Source organism: Pistacia vera, unplaced genomic scaffold, assembly GCF_008641045.1.
Source record: "Pistacia vera cultivar Batoury unplaced genomic scaffold, PisVer_v2 Contig566, whole genome shotgun sequence".
Classification (NCBI taxonomy): Eukaryota; Viridiplantae; Streptophyta; class Magnoliopsida; order Sapindales; family Anacardiaceae; genus Pistacia; species Pistacia vera.
The window spans coordinates 1,150,095-1,166,918 of NW_022196408.1; the positions used below are offsets into that span (position 1 = coordinate 1,150,095).

General features: G+C 34.7%; 2 protein-coding genes across 4 annotated transcripts; both read left to right on the forward strand.

The window, feature by feature from the left end:
* The first annotated feature begins 698 nt into the window (after positions 1–698).
* On the forward strand, positions 699–2,465 carry LOC116108567 (pentatricopeptide repeat-containing protein At1g77170, mitochondrial). Its single transcript, XM_031394807.1, has one exon. It carries the CDS (start codon positions 980–982, stop codon positions 2,378–2,380), a length of 1,401 nt encoding a protein of 466 aa, XP_031250667.1. The 5' UTR covers positions 699–979; the 3' UTR covers positions 2,381–2,465.
* A 1,135-nt stretch (positions 2,466–3,600) lies between these two features.
* LOC116108590 (cell division cycle protein 27 homolog B) lies at positions 3,601–14,137 on the forward strand. 3 transcript variants are annotated; one of them, XM_031394836.1, is made up of 17 exons: positions 3,601–3,761; positions 4,673–4,745; positions 4,889–4,998; positions 5,255–5,301; positions 5,862–5,959; positions 7,274–7,502; positions 8,174–8,258; positions 8,695–8,850; positions 9,403–9,619; positions 10,340–10,566; positions 10,652–10,717; positions 11,675–11,794; positions 12,217–12,293; positions 12,887–13,006; positions 13,120–13,339; positions 13,438–13,719; positions 13,812–14,137. In XM_031394836.1, exons 1-17 carry the CDS (start codon positions 3,657–3,659, stop codon positions 13,860–13,862), a joined length of 2,283 nt encoding a protein of 760 aa, XP_031250696.1. In that variant the 5' UTR covers positions 3,601–3,656; the 3' UTR covers positions 13,863–14,137. The 3 variants fall into 3 exon arrangements, with proteins under 3 accessions (XP_031250696.1, XP_031250698.1, XP_031250697.1); XM_031394837.1 differs by having other exon boundaries at positions 3,720–3,761; positions 4,939–4,998; XM_031394838.1 differs by lacking the exon at positions 7,274–7,502 and having other exon boundaries at positions 7,945–8,258.
* The last annotated feature ends 2,687 nt before the right edge of the window (positions 14,138–16,824 follow it).

A 16,824-nucleotide genomic window follows, 5' to 3' on the forward strand; every position in this document is an offset into this window, starting at 1 on the left:
TCATTTAATATATAAAAAAAAAATAACCTTATCATTTTAATTAAGTTTATTTTCCCAATTTTAAATTTAATCAGCCTTTTTATTTTGAAAAATATTATCCTTACAAAGAGGGTTACAAAGTGACATCATCCAAAAGAAAAAAAAAAAGGAAAAAAGAGAAAGAGAGAGAGAAAAATTATGAAAATCAAGGGTGGAATTGTCTTTGTATGCTCCTATGTGTCTTTGTAAAACTAGCGTTGTTATTTTATTTTACACTATTTTTTTTAAATCAAAATTAATTAAGTTTTTTCTATATACTTTTTTTTTCCTCACTTTCCTAATTCTAATTTATTTTATTTTCTTCTGATTTAGGTTCATTCTATTATGTTTTTCATAGTTTTAGTGTTATAATTTTTATCAAACAAACGAATATTTAAAATAAAACAAAATATTTTAATGATTATAAAAATTTGAGATTAAATAATGAAAACTTAGGGTTATGATTTATGTAAAATTAAAACAAAACTATAAAATACAGTATGAATACATTTATAAATTGTAATTTTTTTTTTAATAATTTAAATTAATGTTACATTTGTCTAAACATAAAATAAATTTAGAAGTGGGTCGAAAGTCACTTCCCAATGGTGACGGTCTCTTAACAATAACTAACAAAACCTTTGTGGCCTTATGCAGTTATGCTCCCTAATGTCCACTTGGAATAAATACTGGTAGAGCATGAAAAAAGTCAGAACCCGTATATGTCATTAGGCCAATGGCACCAGTTTAGAGAAGCAGCATCGGGTCTATTCGGGTGCAACATGAAATATATATGATTGGAGAAAAGGGAACGAGGTAAGCAGCATCGGCTGCAATATGATTATATGAAATTTGGAGGGAAGCTTTTATACGACTGGAGAGATGAATTTTCCATCTAAGCTTCAACATTTCATGTCATGTTGACTGATCCCTGTTTTATTTTTTACCCTCTTCCTTACGCATGACTTCTTTTCACCATCTCCTCCTCAGGTTTTCAAAAATCCAAACACCCAAAAGACAGAAACACCTAACCATTTTCAATCATCTCAACCACACTCTTGCTACAAGTCGCATACCTCTTGATACTCACGACCCAACCAAAATCATAGCAACCCAATTATCAGAATGTTCCAATTTATTACAACTGAACCAAATTTATGCCCATATTATCCGCACTCACTTTCTGCAATCCTGTCCTGCCGCATTTCATTGGAACAACATTATAAGATCATACACTAAGCTAGATGCACCCAAAAAGGCTCTATACGTTTACATCTTCATGTCACGTGCCGATGTCTTGCCCGACTCTTACACTCTCCCCATCATCTTAAAAGCCGTGTGCCAATTTTTTGCTGTGGAGACGGGCAGGCAGCTTCATTCGGTTGCAGTAAGACTTGGACTAGTATCAAACGAATTCTGCGAGAGTGGTTTAATTTGTCTTTACTCCAAGGCCGGAGAGTTTGAAACGGCACGTAAGCTGTTTGATGAAAATATTGAAAGAAAGTTGGGTTCTTGGAATGCCATCATTACAGGACTTTCTCAAGGTGGACGTGCGAAGGAAGTGATAGCTACATTTATCGAGCTAAAGAGATGGGGGTTCGAGCCTGATGGTATTACTATGGTTAGTGTAACTTCAGCTTGTGGAAGTTTAGGAGACTTGGGCTTAGCTCTTCAGTTGCATAGGTGTGTTTTCCAACCTAAAAGTAGCGAAAAGTCAGATGTTTTGATGTTGAATTCACTTATAGACATGTATGGAAAATGTGGGCGTATGGAATCAGCTTATAAGGTATTTTCCAGGATGAGCCAATGCAATGTATCATCATGGACATCAATGATTGTGGGTTTTGCAATGAATGGGCATGTCAATGAAGCGCTTGAATGCTTCCATTGCATGAGAGAAGCCGGCGTTAGGCCTAACCACGTGACATTTGTCGGAGTTCTTAGCGCCTGTGTTCACGGCGGTAAGGTGCGGGAAGGGAAGCATTTCTTTGACATGATGAAGAACGTGTATCGAATAACACCCCAGTTGCCACATTACGGGTGCATGGTGGATCTGCTTGGGCGAGCAGGATTGCTGGATGAGGCGAGAGAGATGGTGGAGAGGATGCCATTGAAGGCAAATGTGGTGATATGGGGGTGTTTGATGGGTGCGTGTGAGAAGTTTGGGAATGTGAAGATAGGGGAATCGGTGGCTAAGCATTTGCAAGAGCTGGAACCTTGGAACGATGGCGTTTTTGTGGCTTTATCAAATATTTATGCTAGTAGAGGTCAGTGGGAAGAGGTTGAGAGAGTGAGAGGGATTATGAAAAACAAAAAACTTGCTAAGGTTCCTGGTTATAGCTTGGCTACCAACTCATATTGAAATGAAATCCAAGCCGTTATTTATTTATTTATTTAATTTTTAGTAGTGAAGGACTGTCACTATTTAAAAATCAATTTTGGGTTGTCTAATGTGTTTATTTAATTTATCTTTCTTTTTTTTCAATTAAATTGTATATCAAAGAGATAAATTTGTTGTTACCCTATTCATTGAAAGTTAAAAATAAAGGGTTTATTATCAACATTCATTGTTTGTAACAAGCAACATGACCTTCATAGCATTTAATTTTTATCCCTTTTTGATGATGAAAATGGGAAATTATTTTTGTGACATTAATGTCGATAGGTTGAGCTGAGGCAAATGAAAAATGATTATATACAAGAAAATGGCTCACTAGAAAAAAAAAAAAAAAAAAAACAAATATTAAAACCTTTTAAACATAACCCAGCTTGACTTTATCTTGATTAAATATTAATAGACCATTAACACATGATTAAAAAAGAAAAACTTTAATGCAATTGAGTTCAAGTTCTCCCAGATATTAATAGGGGTGGTTATTGGGATTGTTATTTGATCGACAGTTTTAGAGTTCTAGATAATTAGTTGAGGTATACCCAAATTTGTCCGGATACTCTCAGTGATTAAAAAAAAAAAAACTTTAATGTAATATTTTGAATTTTGATTTCACATGAATATCATAATTTAACCAATATATAAATGATAAATTAAGCAAATCACTTACTAAAAAATGTTAAATCATATTTAATATTCATTCAAGAAAACTGAGGTCATTGATAAAGAGTAATGCTGCAATATGCATCGAATGATGTGGTAAAATTCTGACCGTTGATTCATTATAAGTTAATATTAATCAACTATTAAGATTTTATTACGTCATTCGGTACATAAATTGAATAACTCTAATCATTTTTCCATTGATAAATGCCCAAAGATGTTTCTTATAGGCGGCAAAGGCTTGACATAATTGGGCAGGTTCCTGATGCGCTCTTATTTACTTACATTAAATTCAATTATTGAAATTAAAAATTGATTATTAAAGTGAGGACATAGTTTTCAGTTCCATATAAGTATGATACATTATTAACTAGCCAATAGATTTAAAATTTCTAATGAAATCATTATAAAGTGTTTGAATAATAAAAAGAACCACCTAACTACAATTCCTGTCACGTGACGCGTCATTTGAAACAGCAATAGATAACACGTGCCTCCCCAATTTGAACCCAAAGAAACCCCCAAAACCAGAAGACAAAACCCCTTCTCTCTCCTTCTCAAAACTCAAAATCAAAATAAAGCCATGGAAGCGATACTCACAGACTGTGTACAGAACAGTCTCCGCCATTTCATGTACCGAAACGCCATTTTCCTCTGCGAGCGTCTCTGTGCCGAGTTCCCTTCCGAGGTCCTACACATTTACGCAAAACCTCTTTTTTTTTTTTCTTTTTTTCTTTTTTGTTCGTGTGGCTTGTTTGGGGAGAAACGGGACGAAAATTTTTCTTTTTGAGCTTCATTTTGTTTCAGTATTTTACATTTTTAATGTTTTTTTTTTTTAAAATTTCTTCGTGACCAAATTGAACTTTAATCACCAACATTGATGCTGTCTGATTTTGAGTTTTCACTTATTAGGTTTAGCTTTTAAATCAAAATTGAAATTATAAAATTTTATTCGTGTCTTTTGGCTGGCGTGTAAAGTTTAGGGTACACGTCATTAATAATGTTGCATTAGATGGAACTATGTAGCTTTTAGTAGCTAATACTGGTTGCTGGAGATGATCCTTGTTAGAGTTCATTGATTCAAATTTGACCGAGTTTCCGTGTACCCGTGCAACTNAATTTCTTCGTGACCAAATTGAACTTTAATCACCAACATTGATGCTGTCTGATTTTGAGTTTTCACTTATTAGGTTTAGCTTTTAAATCAAAATTGAAATTATAAAATTTTATTCGTGTCTTTTGGCTGGCGTGTAAAGTTTAGGGTACGCGTCATTAATAATGTTGCATTAGATGGAACTATGTAGCTTTTAGTAGCTAATACTGGTTGCTGGAGATGATCCTTGTTAGAGTTCATTGATTCAAATTTGACCGAGTTTCTGTGTACCCGTGCAACTGTTTGTGATTCTGCTTATTATTATTATTTATTAATATATTCTCTTATCTAATATAACCATTTGATTTGATGATATATGGACTTAATTTTAGTGAAGTATACTGGCATTTGTTTCAGCTATGTAGTGTTTGCTAGTCACTGCTTTGCTTGCTTTATTTTGTTAAGTTTTAGATGACTTCAAACTCAGGTACTTTTTTAATGTGCAGATGAATTTGCAATTATTAGCTGCCTGCTACTTGCAGAACAATCAAGCGTATGCTGCATATAATATTCTAAAGGGTATGCATTGTATGTTTATAATGTTTCATATTGTTGTCAATATATGATTTATCATTTCTATTATTTGTTGCCCATTTCTTGCGATTGATTTACTGCATTGTTGTTGATTGTTATTCTTTTTTTGTTTTCATTATTGTCCAAAGGAACGCAAATGGCTCAATCCCGCTACTTGTTTGCGATGTCTTGCTTTCAGATGGATCTTCTTAGTGAAGCTGAAGCTGCATTAAGTCCTGCTAATGAGCCTGCTGCAGAGGTTTTGATTTTGATTTTGTATATTTGTTTATGTATCTGCAATGTAGTTAATATGGCTTCCTTAAAGAGTTTGTTGTTGATAAATAAAATAAATTAATCGTCACTCTTAACACTCTAATTTTATAAACCAAGGAATGAAATGAGTGTATATTCAGTATTTCTTTCCCCCTCCCTGTTTTTGGAGAGGATTTTTGCAGGTTTCGTTTTTGTTTTGTTTCTGAATGACTTGCTCTCTGTTAATTGTCTATTCTATGCAGATTCCAAATGGAGCAGCTGGTCATTACCTTATTGGACTTATTTACAGGTTGCTTTCACTTTCATAAATATTGTATCATTTGATCTCCAAGGATGTATTTTACTTTGCTTTTGATGTCATTATATGGCAAGTGAGAGATACTGTTAAAAGGTTCTGCATTACCTGAGATGTCTGAAGGAACTAGTGTTGAAGTTGGGTTGAATATTTGCGCAGTTTACATCTATTCCTTAGGTTGTTCCTGCTTTATGGCAGCTGTTTCTGTGGTTTATCCAGGCATAAGTGTTGAAAGTAGATAATTTTAGTTCAGATGTCATGAAATGAGGAGCATAATCATAATTCTATGTGTATTTTTTTTTTTTTTTTTTTGTGGGTAGACCCGGTAATTGCCTCTTCCGTGACTCTAACGCAAGATCTTTGGGTATAGCTAACCCTAGTGACTATTCTTTGTGTATTTTAATCTTTTGAGTTTTGTTGTTAGTCTTACAAGTGGGTGACAGAACTGAATTTTAATTTCCTAGGACTGGTCGTCATTGAAAATATCAACCAGTCCAGTTTCAGAGATATCTGACTTTTATTCCATAAGCTGATTGGGGATTATCTCTATTCAGGTACACCGATAGAAGGAAAAGTGCCATTCACCACTTTAAGCAGGCCTTGTCTCTGGATCCTTTACTGTGGGCTGCATATGAAGAATTGTGTATACTAGGTCTGTACAAAGAAAGCTCCTCTGGTTCCGTATTTTTCATTGTTGTAGTGCAAAAGGCATAAGTAGATAAAATCTATAAGCAGGATATGATTATTTGACTCTTAAGATGATTTAATGTATCTGCATAATATTTATTTGATGATGACTTTTAAGTAAAGTTCTACTGAATCAACAATGTCATACAAATGCAACAAACTAGTTTATTTTGTCAATCTTATTGGTACACCAAGTTCATTATCTCTGAGGTGGTGTTCATTATTGTTTTTAGTGTTTTTGTTTTAAAAAAGGAAATTGAAAATGAAAATTAGAAGTTTGATTTTGTATTTGCAAATTTTGAAAGTGCATTCACTTCATTTTCTAAAAATAGTATTTGAAAGTGAAAATAGTGAAAATGTATTTGTTATCATTTTCTTAAGTTAAATCTGAAATATTGTGATAAAGTAGAGGATTAAAACATAGGAAACAACAATTTTTATGTTTTGTGTCTTCAATTTTTTAGTTATCCATCAAATTATTTGTTTCTTTTTGTTTTAGAGAAAGGAAATGATAAGTAAACAAGTATTACACATTTTAAAAGATAAAATAGAGAAAATGAAAATGAAAACAAAAACGATTGTGAATATAACCTAAACTTTTATAAGGAATTTTGCTTTATTTATAGTGGCATGTCAACAAGAAGATGCAAGATTTTACTTGTTCTCAAATTAGTATGTGATGTGTGCTGTACTAATCATTATGACTCTGCAATTCAACTTGAGGTGCTTGTTCAATTTGGTCTTTCATTGATTTTTGATGGTGAGAACTGTAGTTTTTTGTGCTGATGTGATTCAAATTGAAATTAGCCAGAGTTTGATGTAATGGAACCTAGTTCTTTTTCTGTAATTGTTAAAATGTGCTGCCTTGTTTCCCAGATATGTTTGTAAAGGTCTTTTTGGACCCTCTCTCTCTCAATTTTACTAACTACAGGTGATGAGACTTTAGTTTTAGTGCATGAATCAAGTTGTTATGTATGCTTGTGATTCAATTTTTTATTTTTTATTTTTTTGAATGTGTATTATCTTAAGACTAGTAGTAATAGTTACAAAACTTATTTAGTTTTCTTCTTAACTTCAGTTTCACAGGAAACAATTTAGTGCCATGCAATTAATTGCAGTGAGCTACTAATTCTCCGTGATTGATATCTCTGAAATTTCTGCTTTGATCAAATAAGGCTCCTTTAGTTGAATAGTACTGATTATGTATTGCTATTTGGGGCTTTTATCTTTATTTGTTCTGTTATATTTGAGTCATGGCCTCTGTTTTTGAATGGTTTAGGTGCTGCTGAAGAAGCAACTGCTGTTTTTGGTGAAGCAGCTGCTCTTTGTATTCAAAAGCAGTACTTACATCATGGATCAACATCCCAAAACTTGTACTCAATCAATGAGGATCGTAACTTAGTTTCTTCTAAAAATTGTGGTTCCGAAGATGTGAGTCCAAGGCAATTGAAAAACATGCAAACTAATAACCTGAGAGATGTCCCTGGAAATCATCATGGAGCAGCTATGTTGGCTGNATTGTTAAAATGTGCTGCCTTGTTTCCCAGATATGTTTGTAAAGGTCTTTTTGGACCCTCTCTCTCTCAATTTTACTAACTACAGGTGATGAGACTTTAGTTTTAGTGCATGAATCAAGTTGTTATGTATGCTTGTGATTCAATTTTTTATTTTTTATTTTTTTGAATGTGTATTATCTTAAGACTAGTAGTAATAGTTACAAAACTTATTTAGTTTTCTTCTTAACTTCAGTTTCACAGGAAACAATTTAGTGCCATGCAATTAATTGCAGTGAGCTACTAATTCTCCGTGATTGATATCTCTGAAATTTCTGCTTTGATCAAATAAGGCTCCTTTAGTTGAATAGTACCGATTATGTAGTGCTATTTGGGGCTTTTATCTTTATTTGTTCTGTTATATTTGAGTCATGGCCTCTGTTTTTGAATGGTTTAGGTGCTGCTGAAGAAGCAACTGCTGTTTTTGGTGAAGCAGCTGCTCTTTGTATTCAAAAGCAGTACTTACATCATGGATCAACATCCCAAAACTTGTACTCAATCAATGAGGATCGTAACTTAGTTTCTTCTAAAAATTGTGGTTCTGAAGATGTGAGTCCAAGGCAATTGAAAAACATGCAAACTAATAACCTGAGAGATGTCCCTGGAAATTATCATGGAGCAGCTATGTTGGCTGGAGCTTCTAATCAACCTTTAAATGGTGGTGCTTCAAATATTTCATTTTATAATACGCCTTCACCAGTGGCCACACAGGTACAATTATGTAAAGCTCATTTGTTTAGCCATAGCTTTGGAATGTCGTAATTGTCTTTTGTAAATATATGTTGAAAGATCGTAATGGTAACTTAGTGGATTTTCTCTGGTGACTATCCCTTGTGCATCTATGTCAATAAAGATGTTAGTTCAAATCCTCTTCTTTAAATTTTCAAAAACGTGGTTAGGCAGTGCCATGTTTCTTTTAAGGCTTGTGCCATTGACCAATCAATAGTCAATGTGCAATTCTTGATCTCTTTTCTTTGTGCCACTGTTAGTATAAGTTTGCATCTTTCTTTTTGGCTTTTGAGATGAATTGATTTAGTTAGATTTTGTTTTATTGAGTGTATATGGAGAGCATATTTTCTATTTTAGCTTTTAAATCCTTTATAGTGTAAAGATAGACCTTCAGTGTGAGTTCCTCTATATTTTGCAGTTGTCAGGTGTGGCTCCTCCGCCTTTGTGTAGAAATGTGCAACTCAATGGTCCAAACCTCAACACACTTGGTGCAGATAGCTCTCCAAGGTCAACTGTGAACTCTACTATACAGGCCCCTCGAAGAAAGTTTGTAGATGAAGGAAAATTAAGAAAGGTTTTAGATTATCTGTCAGATTTTTATTTTTTTATGTATCCTTAATGCCAGCTATGACCATTCAGATCTTGCCTCTTAAGTTCGTGTATCTTTGCATTCTTGATTCTCCTTAATCAGTATATTACCAAAACCCGGTTCATCCTCTGATATCATTTTGTATCTTTGTCCTGCATTATCTGGTTGTTGGCATGTCATAGAATATAGATGACGAGTTTGCACTCAGTGGATTACTTTGCATTATGCACTTATGTAGCATTCACGTCCTTGCTTGGTGGTTGGACTTCACTCTTTTTTGTTTGTTGAGCTTGAGTGTGATTGTTTTTTCATCTTTCTGCTTGATTTGGTAATATGGTATGTTTGATGATACACATAATTTAAGTGACAAATAATTTTGTTTAACTGCATTGTTGGGACTAGCTGATTTTAAGTTATTTCCCTTCATATTTGATACATCCGCATATTCTTTCTGGAACTAGAGATCTTTAAATACATTTTAGTGTACCTTTGTATAAATTAGAATCTCCCTTTTATTGAGTTTCTCCTCTGTCTCAGATTTCTGGGAGGTTATTTTCTGATTCTGGCCCACGACGTAGTACGAGACTTGCTGGAGAAGCAGGAAACAACACAAATGCGAGTGTCACAACAGTAGCTGGAAATGGAACTAGCAACTCTTCTAAATATCTTGGAGGTTCCAAGTTGAGTTCTGTGGCGCTTCGTTCTGTAACAGTTCGTAAAGGACAGTCTTGGGCCAATGAAAATATTGATGAAGGTGATGCATCTTCATGTGTATTATTTAATTGTGGGAACTATATCATGAAATTAAGATTGCTGGGGGTGAGAATGGCTGTAATTCAGTTACATTCCCTTTTACCGTGTTACTATTCTTTGATTTGCTGCTGGTCAATAGAGTGGTTATTTTATGCCTTTTTGTTTACTTAAATTATTTGCACCCTGAATAATGTACTTGTTAAAAAAAATTACCATAGTTATGATCTTCCATTTTCGATCCATCTATGAGAAAACCTCAGTAGAGTTTCTTGGTTGGTAATGCCAGTTTGGTTTTTAGTTCTCCATTCTTCTAACTACTTTGAATTTCAGAAATGTGTTATTACTATCAAAAACAGAGTGAAAAAATCAATCCACAATTAGTTTGGTTTATCTTCAAAATGCAGAATATGGTGAAGAAAAATAGTCTGATGCTCTTTTTATCTGTATTGGTCTATAAATTTCTGTTGGTTTCTATTATTATTTTATTGAAATTATTTGGGTCAATAAAAATGATCTCTCTGCTTGCATTCAATGTCTTGTGTGTCTGATATTCATGTGCATCTCTTTCATATTCGTTTGATTAACTTAAATTGGAATTGTAATATATTTCCAGGATGCTACAAGTGCTTAATTTGCTTTTGTTATCCTGCTCTCTTTCTTGCTTGCTGTGGCTTACTGATTATTAAGCTGTTACTTCTTTCTAATAAAAATTCTCTTTTAGGGATACGTAATGAGGCTTTTGATGATTCTCGGACAAGTATTTCTTCAACAATTTCTAGTTCTCTTCCCTGTGGTGAAACTAGAACTGTTGCACAGGAAGGATCAACTGTGCCAACTGGTGGGGTTTCCTTGAGTGGTTCTAGAGTAATAAGTGGTACTTTAGAAATATTGGGCCTCTTGAGAATTTTTGGGGAAGGCTACAGACTTTCCTGCATGTTCAGGTGCCAGGTATTATTTGGCTACCACTGAAGAAACTGAATAATGAATTCATATATTGCATTTGATTTTCTGAATACTGCTTCTGGTATTACAGGATGCACTGGATACCTATCTGAAACTACCTCATAAGCATTATATTACTGGTTGGGTGCTTTCCCAGGTAATTTTGGTAGTGTTTAATGAGTTCATTACCAATTTATTAATATTAGATGTAGTAGACAATTTGTTACGCACTGTCTAGCTGGTAATCACCTTCATTTTAGTCAGGTTATATGGAGAACGTATGCCATTTACTTAAGATTGTAACAAGATGAAGAGTTTGTCTTGCAGTAAAAGCTGAAGAAAATAAACAAATATTTTATCTTCATATATATTCCTATATGACTTGCTGTTATGTTTTTAACTTAGTCAACTACTTACTGTTCAGGAGTTAATTAAAGTCTTTTTATTGTGAAATTTTAAAACATATTCCTCCAAAAATCAGAAATGGGGTCAAACTTAATGAATCATCTATATTGTCTTTCGGAAGTTCCCATGAACTTGATTCATTGTCTACATTGTATCATTTCTATCATGGGAAATTTTTATACAACTTCCTGGTGATTAGAAATTGGACCCTTGATTTTTTTATTCAATATATTAAGCTCTATTTTGTTTTCATGTATGGTATTATATTTGTAAAAAATTTCACTCAAAAAATTTACGATTGGATTTCTATTTTTTTTTTTTTTTTGGTTTCATGTTTCGTTTTGTTTGGCGTGAGATGAAAAGATTGAAAATTATCAACCAATTTAGTATTCTTCTTAAAAGTGTCTTTTATAAAAAGAAAGCTGTGAGATGAAGAAGTAGTACAATATAAGAGATGAATTTTGTCGGGCCCATTAACCTTGAAACTGTGGTTGGTGTAAAGTGACAAAAATTTGTAACTCTTTTTTCTCCAAATAGACATAAAATTATAATTTTACTTGAAAACTTGTCATCATTGTAGAAATTAGTGGATTCTTTGTGCATTAAACCTTTTTTGTGGCCAATTTTCCATAAAATAACTTCAAGGCTACATTAAAACATCTGTATGTCTCTGACTATCTTGCATCTGAATTGAGCATTTCAAGTGCAGGTTGGAAAAGCATATTTTGAATTGGTAGATTATTTAGAAGCTGATCGGGCCTTCAGTCTCGCTCGTCGGGCATCACCATATAGTTTAGAAGGAATGGATATATATTCAACAGTTCTATATGTGAGTTGCTTTATTCTTGGAGTATTGTATATATTGAAATTGAATTATTGCTTTGGTGCTTAGCGATCTATAATCTACGCTAGTGTCCACCTTCTATTTATTTTATCTATCTCCTAAAATATGTTCAGATTACAAGTATTAAAAGATAAACTGGCATTTTGATCTATACTTTGCCGACTCATTATCTGCTTGCCTAAAAGCCGTTGATAAACATCTTTTTATTGTTCAAAATCAAATATGGAGAGGAAAGGATAGCCCCCTTCTTTGGTGACTACCGCCTTCCTTTGAGATTACCTAGAAGCGTTAATCTTTGTAATATCTCTCATAATTGGGTTTATCATGTTTAGATTTTGCAATTGAAAATCTTTTTTGTGCTGATATACTTCACTGCTTCACCCTAAGTTACTTTCCCTTCGTTTCAGCATTTGAAGGAAGATATGAAGCTCAGTTACCTTGCACAGGAGTTGATTACAACTGACCGCTTAGCTCCTCAATCATGGTTAGCTTTATGAAACCTTGTTAAATAAACAAATATTCTCAACTTGATTATTGTTATAAAACTGTTTAAACTTTGGCTTTCACCAGTGACAGGGCAATTTTCACTTTCAGAATCCTGATCCCCTGAGCTTTATGTCCGTCACTTAATTTCTTTGGTTAAATTTGCATCTATATTTAATTAGATGAATAGGCAATAAAATTTTCTTTTTCATATTAATTCTTTTACTTTTTTGAAAAAGATTTTCAGTTGTTTCCTCACCCTTGCAACCCAAAATTTGTAAACCTTCACACCTATAAAAGCTTAGCAAATTCCTCCTATTCAACTTGGCTGCTTATTTGCCTCAAATAATCTCTGCTCAGTTTAGAGCTGCTTTAAAATGGTTGTCCTTAAGAAAATATCTTGCTATATAAAAGTTGATTGATTATTTCTTCGGGTCTAATCAACTCCTTCGATGTCTCTAGGAATATGCTTTTGAACAAATTTAATAATTCCAATGCCTAAAACCTTTACTAGTCTCTGCTGCATTTTTTTAGGATTTCTTCTTGTTGTAATTATCATTGTTCCTTATATTTATTGATTGGATGGGGATGCAGGTGTGCAATGGGAAACTGTTATAGCTTGCAGAAAGACCATGAAACAGCTCTTAAAAATTTCCAGCGAGCTGTGCAACTGAATCCAAGATTTGCATATGGACACACGCTTTGCGGTCATGAGTATGGCACAGCTATAATACTCATTATAATAAACATCTTTAGTTGATTGTTAAGTCAATCTTTGTAAAACTTAAGCTGTTTATTGAAAATTTGAAATCACATTTTCACTGCAGATATGTAGCTTTGGAGGATTTTGAAAATGGAATCAGGAGCTACCAGAGTGCCCTTCGGGTTGATGCTAGACATTATAATTCGTGGTATGGGCTTGGGATGATCTTTCTTCGCCAAGAGAAGTTTGAGTTTTCAGAGCATCACTTTCGAATGGCTTTCCAAATAAATCCACGTTCTTCTGTTATAATGTCTTATCTTGGAACTGCTTTGCATGCCTTAAAGGTTGGGCAACTTGCTATATTGGCTATAACATCTTGGCATGAGGAAGCTTATTTTACCGTTGTACAAGTTTTTGATAATTTATTTGTGTTATGTAACAGAGAAGTGAAGAGGCTATTGAGGTGATGGAGAAGGCTATATTAGCAGACAAGAAAAATCCTCTTCCCATGTATCAGAAGGCTAATATACTTGTGAGCTTGGAAAATTTTGAAGAAGCCTTAGAAGTCCTAGAGGAACTTAAAGAGTATGCCCCTCGTGAAAGTAGCGTGTATGCATTGATGGGTAAGATCTATAAGCGGCACAATATGCATGACAAAGCCGTGCTTCACTATGGTCTTGCTTTGGATCTGAAACCTTCTGCAACTGATGTTGCTACCATTAAGGTGATTGACTTGAATGCTTGTACATCTCGGTTAATTGCACATTATTATATCATTTTCATCCATGCTTATCAACCTTGGAAATCTTTGAACAGGCTGCCATCGAAAAGTTGCATGTACCAGATGAATTAGAAGACGACCTATAAATCAACTTGCTTGAGATGTCCAGAGAAAGAGAACATGTAAATTGTCCGGCCCCAGGGAATTGGCCTACTTGTGCTTTCGATGAGTAGTGGATAAATTAGCTGAAAAATTTCTGGAAGCATATTCGTGCGGGCACCTTCTAACCTGTGAGAGTAACCTTAGTTTTGTAGGTAATTCGCATACTAATGGAACAAAGGTAGTAAAGCTGCCACACTTGTATGAATAGTTATATTACTTTACATTCTTTAAAGAAAAAGGCTTGTGTCATTAGTTTGTACTTGCTTATAATTGTATTTTGTTTGACTCATCTTGATTCGCGAATGCAAGGAATTTAGAACACAGCTTCATAACTTAACTGTTGTTCTGACCAGATTGGAATTAGTGGAATTTATATTCCGAGAAGAACTGCTCTACTTAGCAATGAGAAGCCCTTGCTGCTGTATTCGACCCAACTCCTGAAGGTAAGGGGGCAATGAATTAATTTTTAAACCCATAAAATAAAAGTGATTAATTAAAATAAAACCTCACCAAGTTACAAGTTAACTAGGGAGTAAGATGGATAATATGAAAATTTTGGTCTGTTGGTTTGAGAACTTTGTTCCATTCGCATTCAGTCCACCTTTCGTCAGGCAAGAAGTTTGATTTTTGCCACGAAGTACTATTAGTATTTCAATAGTGACCCATGACCCCTACCAAACTAGAGCAAGGTTATAATGAAATTCAAGGCTCGAGTTTAGTTAATTCTTTTTTAATTATTTAATAGGATATCCTGTCAGTTAACGGCCAATAACCTTTATTCCCCTTTCCCAACGAATGAGACTGCACTGCCCAGCGTCTGCTCCCACGCGCTTTCTTTTCCCACTTAGGATTTTTCTGCGCTTGCCGGGACTCGAACGCGGGTGCACGGGGTGGAAGTCTGGCTCTGATACCAATGTAACTGAAAAGGATTGATTTACAGGATCATTCATGCTAGTGTTACACATGATCGAGTATATTAATAACATTCAAGAACATAAACATGTTATTAATAGAAGAGAATTAAAACTAACCTCTTTAACCTCTTTAAGTCTTTGCAAGAGTAGAGAGTGAACAAATTCTTTGAGAAATGTTTAGTTTTATTTTCTCTCAATGAAACTAAGATACAACCTCTCGTTTTATAGTCGAGAGTTAAGGCAGGATTTCAAACGAGTTTGAATCTGCCGACAACTTTTACAAAAGTCAAAAAGTCTACAGTTTACTTTTTGACAAAGCAAAAACAACAACAAAGCATTGGGGTCTACTGTCTCCCAATTGTCAAAAGATAATTATTACAAATATTCCGCCTTTTGATACACGTAAGCGTTTACGTGTTGATCATATAGGTTGATCAAATCTCCCTTTTTCTGGGCGTAGGATGAGCTGGGCCGCTCCAACGAGTCCAAAAACCCGAAAGAGTTTCTTCTGAGTCCATCTTAGCTCTTCTTGGGCTAGAATGGGCCTGAGAATATCTTTCGTACCTTCCATCAAGGTTGTTTAGAAATATAGGCGAGCTCAAAGCCTTCCGCCAAAACTTTAATCCGAGCCTTGTTTTGTCTAAAAAGAGGTCCTGAACTTTGGCATATTTGATCGGAAGAACGACAATAATTCCTTTGTCTAAGTGAACTAATGCGTCTTCAGAAAGGAGTTGGTTCAGTTTGGATTTTACCTGCATCATCTTGGTAATATGCAGTTTGTCCAAATCCATTCCTCTTTTCCAGTTTTCTTTTTAATTCGTGTCAGCCAGCTCCCCATTATAATATGTTCGTCTGCAAAACCATCGTACCATGGTTCACCTACAATGAATTCCCATATTGTACGGTTGGATAGCTTCTCTTCCTGCAATGTGGAAGTAATTATGCAGGTAAAGGTGTTAATTCTCCTGTCAAGTACACAGAGCGTTTGTTTAACCGCGCTGGAATTCCAGGGTCCACCATAGCTTCCTGTACGTCAATTGTAAGAATGTCGATCCATCCTTTCTGTAAAGATCCTTAAAGAATCCTCTTTTAAAGAGTTCCCATGGAACGAACAATTCCATAGCACCATTTAAGAATACAGATAGTCCTTGAAGTAATTCCTTCAAATCTGTTTTCTCAAAGTGAGCTATAGCTCATCCAAAGTGATTAACTTGAGATAGTGCATCTCAAACATGGAAATGTGATCCATTGTACAATCTTTTGGTTATAGATTTCCGAAGAATTGGTTTTCCAAAATTTTCCTCTTCTTCGTAGTACAGTTATCCTCTTCAAGCCATGCAAGCTCCTGAAATTCTGAAGTAGAGAATCAAGCTCGACATGTCCTTTCCCTAAGGCCAGGGCAACACGACATTGGCTTTCTAAATCTCCAGAGATTTTCACTAGCTTGAGTAGATTAATTCCTTCAGGGAATGTGAATGATCCATGAAGTCGTGCTGTAGTTTAGCAGTACCAACAACCTGTTGTTGTTTAACAGTCTGCTTTCCTCTGTTTTCCTGGTGTTTTTTGTACTAGATTCAAAGTAGCAGAGTTCGCGTAGAGCTTGGTGTAATCACCATGCTGGCTGCGTAGTCCTTCTGATACTTAGGGTTTGTCGATCAGAAGTATCCGTATCCAGTGAGATAGCTGACCTGGAACGTATAATTCCCGCAAATCAATAGTTGAAGCCTGCCTTTTTGAGCAGTAACCTGTTGGTTTACAGATTTTTCTTTGAGCAGTTGTTACCTGTTTAATCACAGTATTCGTTTCCTCCATAGGAGTATCCTGCTTCAAAGACTTCCTGGAAGGGCAATTCCTCCTGGATGACCTCTCAGTTTGCATTTTGAGCAAGAGAAGAGACTTCCAGTCCTTTTTGTCCATTTGAATTGCTGATTTTTCTGCATGCGAGACAAAAAGTCAGCGATAAAATTAGATTTACCAGGTAAGTATTCAATCTTAAGCGATATTCCGCAAACCAGATTTGCCACCTAATTAA

Coding starts and splice junctions, on each gene's coding strand:
- LOC116108567 (XM_031394807.1), top strand. CDS start 980: ATGACTTCTTTTCACCATCTCCTCCTCAGGTTTTCAAAAATCCAAACA.
- LOC116108590 (XM_031394836.1), top strand. CDS start 3,657: ATGGAAGCGATACTCACAGACTGTGTACAGAACAGTCTCCGCCATTTC. Junction 4,746..4,888: donor TGCATATAATATTCTAAAGG/GTATGCATTGTA, acceptor TATTGTCCAAAG/GAACGCAAATGGCTCAATCC. Junction 8,259..8,694: donor CTTCACCAGTGGCCACACAG/GTACAATTATGT, acceptor TATATTTTGCAG/TTGTCAGGTGTGGCTCCTCC.